This window comes from Copadichromis virginalis, linkage group LG16, assembly GCF_057382275.1.
Source record: "Copadichromis virginalis isolate Kocher_CV1m ecotype Utaka linkage group LG16, C_Virginalis_male_GT1.1, whole genome shotgun sequence".
NCBI lineage: Eukaryota > Metazoa > Chordata > Actinopteri > Cichliformes > Cichlidae > Copadichromis > Copadichromis virginalis.
The window spans coordinates 18,368,447-18,379,842 of record NC_140633.1 but is presented as its reverse complement, the minus strand read 5'-3'; the positions used below and the strand labels follow the sequence as shown (position 1 = coordinate 18,379,842).

The 11,396-nt window shown below is 36.3% G+C and overlaps 1 protein-coding gene across 2 annotated transcripts; it reads right to left on the bottom strand.

Moving 5' to 3' along the window:
* Positions 1-1,983: 1,983 nt before the first annotated feature.
* On the bottom strand, positions 1,984-10,839 carry scel (sciellin). Of its 2 annotated transcripts, none has more exons than XM_085435701.1 (27): positions 10,751-10,839; positions 9,382-9,413; positions 8,523-8,589; positions 8,267-8,329; positions 8,057-8,128; positions 7,938-7,970; positions 7,792-7,827; positions 7,662-7,697; positions 7,524-7,568; positions 7,364-7,435; positions 7,218-7,286; positions 6,264-6,338; positions 6,104-6,172; positions 5,960-6,016; positions 5,351-5,407; positions 5,006-5,059; positions 4,871-4,912; positions 4,688-4,756; positions 4,546-4,593; positions 4,398-4,448; positions 4,164-4,226; positions 4,007-4,060; positions 3,848-3,910; positions 3,673-3,747; positions 2,824-2,932; positions 2,491-2,593; positions 1,984-2,364 (listed from the first exon to the last, which is right to left on the bottom strand). In XM_085435701.1, the coding sequence occupies exons 2-27, from the start codon at positions 9,398-9,400 to the stop codon at positions 2,348-2,350; spliced, it is 1,518 nt and encodes a 505-aa protein (XP_085291827.1). In that variant the 5' UTR covers positions 9,401-9,413; positions 10,751-10,839; the 3' UTR covers positions 1,984-2,347. The 2 variants fall into 2 exon arrangements, with proteins under 2 accessions (XP_085291827.1, XP_085291826.1); XM_085435700.1 differs by having other exon boundaries at positions 4,546-4,596; positions 10,751-10,838.
* Between the last annotated feature and the right edge of the window lie 557 nt (positions 10,840-11,396).

Genomic DNA, 11,396 nt, shown 5'->3' with positions numbered 1-11,396 from the left:
GATAAAAGAAATTACAAATGTTGTATTGTTCGATACATATGCTTACCGAACCGAAAGCACTGTATCGAACGGTTCAATATCGATACGAATATCGTTGCACCCCTAATAAACATATATGAATAAAACCACTTTTTTTTTACATTAGTAATTCCTTTTGTGCATAATTTTATATTATTGTTAATAATAAATTAATTAAAGCAACAAAACAACCTGAAGAGCCGGTTCGGAGCCGAAAGAGCAGGCTCTTTTTAGTGAGCCGAACCAAAAGAGCCGGTTCTCTAAAAAGAGCCGGAAATCCCATCACTACTGGGATGACTGCACAGGCTCCATCTGATTGGTCAGCAGCTTGGAGTTCAACTCCCATCGCACCACTGCTGAGGAAGTATTTATTATAGGCACACACAGAGCGGATAACCTGAATGTTATTCTCAAGCTACACTTTCGGTCTTGCACACAAACAAAAAAAAAAACAACTAAAAAACGACCCCCCCCCCCCCCAAAACAAACAAACAAACAACAACAACAACAAACAAACAATATAAGTAGCCCAGTACAACTGTGGGGGGCATTTAAAAAAATACTCATTTATTTTTTTTTAAAAATAACAAAAAAGTAGCTACAGCAATGGCAACCACTTCAATATGTACTCCCGTTTCGCTGCTTGTTAATGCAGTTATGTTTGCAGGTACATTTAAGCATGCAGACATGGTCAAGACAACCTGCTGAAGTTGCAACATAGCATGAGATTGGAAAGGAAAGGAGATTTAAGTGACTTTGAATTTGGCGTGGTTGTTGGTGTCAGACAGCCTAGTCTCAGTATTAGAGAAACTGCGGATCTACAGGGATTTTCCCACACAACAATCTCTAGTGTTTACAGAAAATGGTGGAAGTGAGCAAAACGTGTGTGGGTCAAAAAGCCTTGTTGATGTCAGAGGGTCAGAGGAACATAACCGGATTGCTTTGAGCTGATAAGAAGGCAGTCACTGAAACAAACAATCGTTACACCCAAAGTATGCAGAAGAGCATCTCTGAATATACAACGTGATGAACCTAAAGGGTGCACACACTCACCAAAAATGCACCATAGTGATTTGAAAAATGTTGCCTGGTTTGATGAGTCTCAGGGTTTTTTGTATTCAGATGGCGGAGTCAGAAATTGTAACGAATGCGCAACGTGTCAGACCAGCAGCAGAAGACCACACCAGGTGTCACTCGTTAAGCTCAGCCTACAGTTTGCATGGATCACCAAAAGTGGACATCCCTTTATGACTACAGTGTATCCATACTCTGATGGCTGCTTCTAGCAGGATAACGTGCCATGTCACAAATCATCTCAAACTGCTTTTTTGTGACATGACCACAAGTTCAGTGTACTCAAATGACCTCCAGAGTCACCAGTTCTCATCCACTGAAGTACTAACAGGAGATTGTCATTATATGCAACTTATAAATCTGCAGCAACTGTCTGAAGCTGTCTTTACAATGTTCGGCCTCTTTAGAAGTTCAAATTTAGCATAATTTAGTCCTTATTATGGGCTATGTCACTAAAATAAAATATGATATAGTTTCTTGAATACAAATTAGTTGGGCTAATTGATTTGCATGGCAAAGCTAGAAGCATATCTCATGCAGAAAAGATGTTGAAGACTAAAATATGTATCGAATATACAGTGGATATATAAAATCGATGTAATGTTTCTTTTTTAATAACGTAAACCCAAAATCTTCAATAAAAAGTCTTAATAAAATATGAAAGCATAATATTTTTGCACATAAGTGAAGACCGTAACCCAAATCAAGTTCCTGAACCCACTAAATTAACCAAACAGTGCAGAAGACATGAGATGATTTTATGATAATATATTGTATAATTATCCTAAAATTGTCAAATATATCAAGTTCCATTAACTGTAAATTATGACTTTAATGGGTAGATTACATTTCACTGGTATATAATTAAGGAAGAAAATGAACACAAACGTCTTAAAAGAAGTAGAATATTTTAATTTTATTAGATAAAGACACTTTATAGCTTTTATTGCACAAAGAAAAAGCCCCCGGCCCTCAATATTGCAATGTATCGTTTTAGAATGAAGTTTCCCTACAAAATGCAAGCCAAAGACAATAAGAGCTGGTATGGTGCATAGAGGTAGATACAGAAACACCAATATCAAGGCAACACAGCTACTAAATAGTTTATTATATACTGCATTCATGTTATTAAAATGTAACTGTCATTTCACAAAACACCCACATAAAGATTTGTCAGCTCATTGTAATGCTAGTCCATGAGATCCCACGACACCCAAAGCTGATAATCAATAATCCATTAAGTATATTTGGAGCATCAGCGTTGCCATTTTTCTGTGGGGGAAGGATGTACAATTTGAACTAAGACCTTTTGAAATTAAAACAAATACATACGGTACAAATATTTAGTCACTGGAGCTTTACATCCAGGAAAATGAAGAAATCCTAATAATTACTTACCTTTGGTGACCTCAAAGCAGTTCGAACAGTGAACCATACGCTTGTAAATCCACAAGCTATCCCCAGCCTTTAGATTACCCAAAGTAATGTTACACACCTCACACTGCCAAAACACAAATGCTCACATGAGGAAACAGAATCCTGAGACAACAATGGCTGTATACATCAAAAATATTCTGTGAGGTCTTAATAATTAGGAGTTCATGAGTCACTGGTAATTTCAAAACAATACTAAGACTTTACTTTGGTAAAGTCTTGACATAGTTGTTTTTCAACCACTGCTTGTTGTTGACCAAAGAAAGGAAAGCCCCATCTTAAAATTATTTTACTCACTTTAAAGCAGGAAGCATGGCATTTCATATTTATGTCATCCAGGACCATCTTGGCATCACCAGTGAAGGGCTTACGGCAGACTGTGCACAGATCTTTCTCTAGCACTGTCCTGTGTGGGACAAAAATTTATCAAGTGTTTATATTAGAGTAAAAGAAAAGTTACTGTATATATGTGTTCTTGATTTAATTCTATTAATTTTGTTTCGGTTTTATTTATATAACACCAAATCACAGCAACAGTCGCCTCAATGCACTTTATATTTTAAGGTAAACCATACAATAATACAGAGAAAACCCCAACCCCAGTCAGACACCACCTATGAGCAACCCTTGGTAACAGTGGGAAGGGAAAATCTCCCTTTTAACAGGAAGAAAACTCTGGCAGAGCCAAACTCAGGGAGGAAGACAGGATAAATATCAAGTTTACCTTCTTAACTTTCAGCAAACTATAACAGCAACAATTGGATGGACTGGTGCAAAAACAATTACAGCAGAAATAAATGGTCCCCTAGTTCTACCTCAATTTTTTTTGATTGCCTTGAATGCTGAGCAATGCCCCCTACAGCTAGTTAGGTTTTTAAACAAACACATGATCTTTAGGTTTACTTTAGGTGTATTTGCTAAAAAGCAATTATTAACATGCTGACATGCTGTATTAAGGTGGTTAATGTGACAGATGCTTAAAATCTGCATATCAGCACATTAGCATGCCGATATTCATGCTTTGCTCAAAGCAACACTGTATCCAAGTACAGCTTCACTGAGCTTCTAGATGACAGTCAGTCTGCACACTTATTTCCACACAAATGTTTTCAGTGTCTAAAAAGGCTATTGCTGCCCGATTCCTACCTTTCAGGAGGTGCATATGCACTCTTCACGGAAGACTTTGAGTAGGTTGGCTCTGACAGAATGTCATCTGACCTGCTGAGAGAGTTAATGAAAGAGTGTTGTTTTACTAACTCGTACAGTGTTTGTGTGCCAGTGATAAGTTTTGGATTCGTTTGTTCAAAAAATAATTTAATACCTGCGGCTCCTGTATGATGTAGAAGAGTAGATGGAGGGACTTGTGATACTGGTGTACTCATAACTGTAAAAAGATAACATGGCCCAGAGATTGCATGTGGAGTTTAGAATATGTTTAGCGCATACTGTTTATAATGTCTTTGTTTGCTTTGCTTCATACCTGGAGTCTGGTCTGGAGTAAGTATAAGTGTTGCGGTTGCTGCTATAGTCATCACTGAGTATGAAAAAAGGGAACAAATCAGGAATAATAGAAAGAGTATAACCACGCTGCACTATATTTTTATAACAAAAGGTTGAGAGACAGTGATAGTAATTACCTGGTAGTTATGGTATAGGAGGTGGTGCGAGTGGAGGGTATATCACTGGAGTATGAACTGTAGCTATAAAGAGGCAATGGATTTAGTTTGATAAGAAAGAGCTGGATGTAGAAAATATTGTTATGATTAAATAAATTAGAGTTTGATGAGGTATAAAGAAACAGAAATTCTAAAGGAGAATAATAATAATTTGAATAAGTAAATGGGTAATCCAGGAGTGCTCTGTTAGTTTACCTGGAGAGGCTGCGGGTAGAAGATGTTGACACTGGAGAGGGACTTTCTCCTCTAAATGACAAGATAAACAAAAAAGGTCAATTTGACAAAACTACACACAAACTACACAATTTTTTGGTCATTTTTGTCATTCATTTCTACTGCTTACCCTCTGCTGCTCTCCACAGTGACAATCTCTGTCTTTTTGACGCTTGAGCTGCTAAAATGGCAAAATGTGAGGTTTCATCCACCACAATGGTGAAATAGTTGTTTTGTTTTTTAATGACTAAATGTTCGCTGAGATGTCTCACCTGACTGGGGAAGAGGAATCAGATCTGATGGAAGTAGGCAGCAGGGTGTCATACAGCTGATCCTCAGCTCTGCAGTGACAGAAATGTAAATTTAGTGATTATACTGTATGTGCAGTTCTTATTTTTTTTTAAATTCTGTTTTCTTTTGTACAACAGTTGAGGTTTATACAAGGTTTATCTTACTTAAAGGAAGTCTTTGTGGGGGTTTTAGCTTTAAAAACATCACTGAAAAAGTAAAAAGAACACCAAACATTTTACTGTACTGTTTGTGTATTTATATCGGTGCCACTGTTTGTGTATTGTGCTGTAGTAACTTACTCATCATAGCTGCTTTTCACTGTCACAGTCTTAGTAGTGGACACGATTGATTTGCTGTGACGAAGCCAATATCAGGTATTACATAATGATCAGTAACGTATGATTATAGTGTCAAATTAAACAGCATCAATTTACTTACTTTAAATGATCTCAATACACCATTTATAAGAACATACCTAATATATAACATATAAGGTATACTGTGACGTGCATTGTGTGCTTTTCAGCAACTCTACTTTCGACATCATTAAATTCAATAACAATTGCAACAATTTATTAGATTTTTATTACAGCGTGTATAAAGGCTAAACGGGAGGACTCATAATGAAAGAGTGTATGCATTACCTGTCATCAGCCTTGACTGAACCTGGAATGAGTGTATCATAGAGTTGGTCTTTAGCACTACAACAGACAAAAGTAAGATACATTGTTAGTCGTTTTTTAATCACATTTTGCTGCGTCGAGCTTGGAAGCTCCCTAAACTTTATGGTGCTAATAAATATTTTTTTAAATCTCTGGCATATTACAGAGTTTAATAATAGTTATTTACATGGAGTCATGACGTCAGCAAACTTAGTCATGTCAGGAATATTTAGATTCCTGAACATTTACTCCAAAGTTACTGCATGCAAAAAACACTAATCATATTCACTCACACTGCTCTGTCAGATGTGTTGTGTATACTATTTATTTTCAAATGGTTTATTGATCAGCTATGTTTTGTTAAACACTAAAGGAGACTAATACTGTGGGACAACTACATTGTGGTAGCTCAATGTTTTGGACAAAAGTACATCTCATGGCACAGTGCAATATCAGATAGTAGAATAACAAATTAAATTTATTGCTATATAAAAAATGACTTTTATCTGACTAATTTGAATATGTCATCTTAACAGTATGCAGAGGGTCAGAGGAACATAACCGGATTGCGCGCGCTAGGATGGTACTCACTTTGTGTCAGTGCTGCTTTTCACTGTCACAGTCTTAGTTGTGGAGATAGTTGTTTTGCTGCATAGAGAAAAATGTGTCTTACTGAGAATGTAATTACTGAAAGCCTGGTGCCATGACCAATATAATCTAAGTTCTGGGCTTCACCTCTCTGTGGGTGACAGATCATCCTGGATGGATGAGGGGAGGTGCGTGTCGTAAACTTTGTCCTCCGTACTGCACAGAACAATAAAAATATAAATAAATCTGAAATTGCAGGTGACACATGGGTTATAATACTACACTAACTGAATAATCTGTGTCTTACTCTTTGGTGAGGGTAACAGTTGTCTCCGTCACTTTGGGTGTCGTTAAGGTAGGTGAGTAGGGTTGGTATTCTTGCCTGTTTGGAAAGATGGGGAAAAACTCAGCCTCTCATGTAGCATGATGTGCTTATATGTGGCCTCTTTAAGAAACTCTAAATATACATCTAAGTGCTGCAATTTCTAAGATGCTTTTAAAATACTGGGTTAGCTTGTAAAGCAAAAGCTGTTGTGACTTATTATATCTGAAGGCTCAGCCTTACTGGCCTATGACTTCTAAGTGAAAGTAGCAATAAGTCAGTATGAAAATATTCAGTGTTCAGTATACTACTAAATCTTAGTTTTAGCTATACACATACACAGTGAAATTGTATATTCTATGAAAAACTAATTACACCTTTCATATTTTCATTAAATTTAAGAGGGTAAGTTGCAGTTAGGAACCGATAATCAAATACACTTAATTGATCACCCAACCTGACTGACATGATGTTGCAGGAGACTCGTGACTGATAAAATCATTCGAAAATGTATTACTTCAAGTTTTTGCTGCTAAAGGTTGTTCTACAAGCTAATGAATCCGTGCGGGTACTTAGTGTTTTACAGGATTGCAAAGAGTCCTGTCAAGAGTTTCCTTCTCACAGGACTGGTGTATAAGTTCTGGCAAGTACAGTCTGATATTACTATTTCACAGGGTCATTATGATTGATTTCATTCCATAAAAACAATTGTTAAATGTTGTACTTGGTTTCAGTGGAGCTCTTTTTTAACGAATTGATGTATAACTGGGTAGTCTAACCTGTAATGATTAAAACTGATGTTGGTCATGTTACTAAATATACTTGTTAGTTGCTCGACTTCAGATTCAACAGCCTGATGAGTGACGATGATGCTGTTTCTCATACTGAAGTAAATAATTAAAATATTGCATCTACTATAAATCACTACATTATTTTTACCCTTTGCTGGAAGTCCTGACCCGGTCAGAGAATGTCCCAGAGCTGATTGGAGTTTTAGTCACAGGAGACCTATAAAGGCAAATAAATGTCAATAATATGATACGGATTGCATGTGTAATAATGTAACTTGATGCAGTGTTCCCTACTTGACGCTTTGGGTGGTGGTAGTAGTGGTCTCAGTAGTTGATCCATCCTTGGTGACTGTGGTTGTTTTGGTGCTGAAAAAAGAGAGACGTGAAACCCATTTACTTAACGTGTCATTGTAATGTGTTAACTTGCTGGTGTGTTCATGCATTCCTTGTGTACCTTGTCTTTGGATACTCTGTCACAGTAGTCTTGGTTGTGGTGGTGCTGCAGGGACATGGAAATACAAGATTACACATTATATTAATTTCTCCTCTGTTGATTATTGCATTAGATGCAATGGACTGGAGCTTTACGTACACAGTGGGTGAATCTGCCTTCACAGATGAATATGTACTGTAACAAAGAGGCAGATCATTCAGGTGATTTCCTATTCAAAAATTCCAGAAAGAGTCAATTTTGGGCTATGAGTGGTTTTACAAAAATGTACCTTTTAGTGTAGGAGGTCTTAGTGGAAGAAAGAGTGCTGCAAAACAGAAAAAAACTCTTACTTAATCTCATGCCTTGAAGTGCACAAATTAATAATAACACAACTGTAACAAAACTGTGACTGTAAAAGAAGAAAACTGTACTAACTTGGTCTTCAGGTCATTCTGCTTTCCACCGAACCTTCAGTGAGAGAAATGACTCATTATTGTTCCTGCCATTTATATGGCTTTTATTTAAATATATCACATGTGTCACACAAATGGTACCTCTTGCTGAGCTCTTGCACAGATGTAGCTGTGTTGCTTGGTTTGGTGGCTGTTTCTTCTTCAGGCTCTAAACTGTGAGAAATGCATAAAAATTTACAGGATGCAAAAGAATAAGAGACTCTTTTCTTAACTTGAAACCAGTCATCACAGAACATATTAGTGTTCCTTCATTTGTCTGCAAATTAAGGTGAATTTAAATGTTTGTTTTACCTCCCAAGAGTTTCTTTGGATTTGTATTGACCTAGAACACTTCTGGCGAAGTTTGGATCTTGGCTGTAGGAGAAAAAAAACTATTTACACAGAGATGACTCAATGCTGTGACTCGCAAGAGGAATGTGAGAAGGCCTTTTTTAAGGTTGAAAGAAATCTGAGCTTTGACCCAAAAGTCACACCCAACAATTCTGCCATTCTCTAAATGCATGTGTGCGTAAGCATCTGTTTTAACTTTTATCCTTGTTGTACTTACTCAACAGGTTCGTCCTCATCATCTGGTTTTCTGATCCAGCTGTTGTCTTTTAGAAGAGAAGTCTTGCCTGGTAATACAGGACAGAAAAAATTACACATTTATCATTCATTTACTTAATTAAGTAACACACAGTTTTTAAGGACTTAAAAGTTAATACCTGTTTAACAGAACATAATAGAGCCAATTAAAAACTAATTAGCACACTGCTCCTGAAAATTAAATGAGGAAGGTATTTATAAAGTTTTCTAATCAATGAATACTCTTTTTTTGCATCTCAGGTCTTGTCTTTACTGCTGCACACTGCAACAACTGCACATTGCTGTATTCGAGCTGTGGTTTCTCTCACTGTGATGCACTTAAAAATTAAATTAAAATATAGCATGTATGGGGCGAACATAAGTACTGGGCTTGTGCATTTGTAAGTATTTTAAGTCTTAGATGAAATAAACTACTCTGTTTTTAAAATTGATTGGTTCATTATTTGTAATTCGAATTTCTGTATCATTTATATCACTATTAATATACAAAAATATGTATCTTTATATATTTATAATATGCAATATATCCTTCAGTCTATTTTACTGTTTTTCCCCCATTGTTTTTATTTTGACAAATTCTTTTTAGTTTACATACTCATTTTGACTACAAGCAATAATCTAACCTATTTCAGTGAGTGTAATAACAAAGGGAAACAATTTCATGCATGTTTTAAATATATTAAGTATATTATTAACATAATTAATAGGCAGCAGAGTCATATAACTACTGGAACCTTTCAGTCTTGCATCTGCTATTTTAAAAATCCGCATTACTTAGAATTTGATTTGTAAATTTTATTCTTTGATATTTCTCAACTTACCAGTTTTGTAAGCGCTCATTTTGAAATTTTACCTGTAAGTGTGAAACAACAAGAACACTGATGAGAAAACAGGGAAAAAATGGAGCACAGCTCATTAGCCACTGGGTGGCACGCTAGGCTAAAACCTTTTATGTGCCGTTGGTGTCTTTATGCTGCATAATGAAGTGAACAAGTAATCACTGCTTTCTGCCATCTGTATACTTGTGTCATGAGCACACACATGCCCTTCATGGACAGACTGGATTTATGAGCTTGCCTTGTTGGGTTTGACACTGCATCTGTAGTAAATCAAAAGTTCTGTTTAACCCCAGACTCAGGAAATATTAAGCTTAAACTGGTTAGTCTTGATTTGTACCCACATGTAAGACACACCCACCCACAACACACCTTCTCCAAACACGCCTTTGTCATCAAAACAGAGACCTTTTGCTGAGAAAGGCGTGACAGGCCACAGTCGATCGATGATAAAGCTTGCGCCCTTTCATTTCACCCTCCAGCACGAACATACATCATAAACCTCAAGGTAGACTTACAACCCCAACAGAAGTTATAACTGTAAATGGCATATTTGTCTGTTCATGAGTCCAATTAGTTTTTTTTTTTTGTCATTGTTATGTGTTTCTGGATATTTAATTATCGGACAAAAACAACAACAACAACAATCTTCTAGTTTCTAAAAGATAATTTAAATGTTTTCAGATAAGATATCATAAAACAGATCAAATCTCTCATCCAGTGGTTTATCGGATCTGAACTGTTGTGAGAAAAAACATTAAAGGCAGAATATGCTCAAAAAACGTTTATGCCCAAAATGCTGACTTTAAGTAATTTGATTACATGTAAAGTTTCCATGTAATTTTGTTACATAAGTACAATTTAAAATGTTACATTTAATGGAATCTGATCAAATGAATTTCACTTGATTTTATACATTCTGTTTTTACCAAGCATATTCTCCTTGATTATGATTCATGTTTTGAATAAAAAAACTTTTGATTTTATCGCTTTCATCACGTTTCACTCGAAATAATTTCTTCATCTTTATTTAGGGTGATTGTTTTTGAGTGCACAACTGCAAATCAGTCCGTTCTGACTCCTCTTTTTATCTGTAAGGCACCATTATTTCCTCAAAAGAAATGCAATCTGACATAAACACTACAACGATATCATTACATAACCCGACATACAGTGTGTTCTCTGATTTATTTTCCTTTACGCCTCAATGCAAAACACCATCTCAAAAAACTCGTCTCATATACAATCTCAATTTATCGAGTATATTTTTAATACCTCTGAAGTATCATTGCACACAGTTTCAGCTAAAATAAAAAACTGATAAAACATTCACACACAGAGAAAGAGTACATACCTCCACAGAAACCTCTTTGACTTGATGGAAAACTCTCACTTCCAGCTCGGCGCTCAACACCTGTCTGTCACGCTACACAATCACACCCTTGTCATTCCTTTTGCTTTAAACCTTAAGGGAGTGGAGATTCAAGGCCACCCACGGGCGTGGCTTTACGGAAGAATCAGAGAATAGGTTTTCTCTCTCTGTCGCTCTCATTCTACATGTTTCTATCTCCGTCATCAGTGTTTCCTAATTGCTTGTTTTTCGAGAACATGGAACTGGGTGGGGTGCTGAAAGACCTGCAGCTCAACTTGAGTGATGAGGAAGCAAACCTCCAACGTGGGTGTGGGATTCTCTCTGTCCTAATCCTACTACAGGCTTGAACTTGCATAAATATATTTTTAACACTAGAAAGTAATCTTGTGGCTTTTTTATGCTCATTGTGGTATAATGTAAATTGAAGATAGAAATATAAAGCATGCGCACACACTTCACTCACTTCATTAGGTACACTTCTAACCAAATTAATCCAGTATGGTAGTTCTGCTATAAATTCCACCTATTAAGAATCCTCTATATTTTTGCTGATGTTGTCAGTAAGATGATAATTCTATTGGGGTCATGAGACTGAGAGTGTACTCAGTTGCCTGTGATTTTAAATGTA

Excerpts from the sequence above, each read along its gene's own strand:
- scel (XM_085435700.1), bottom strand. Across the intron at positions 7,436-7,523 it reads ACAGAGTATCCAAAGACAAG|CACCAAAACAACCACAGTCA; the intron begins GTACACAAGGAA and ends CTCTTTTTTCAG. Across the intron at positions 6,173-6,263 it reads ACTGTTACCCTCACCAAAGA|TACGGAGGACAAAGTTTACG; the intron begins GTAAGACACAGA and ends TGTTCTGTGCAG.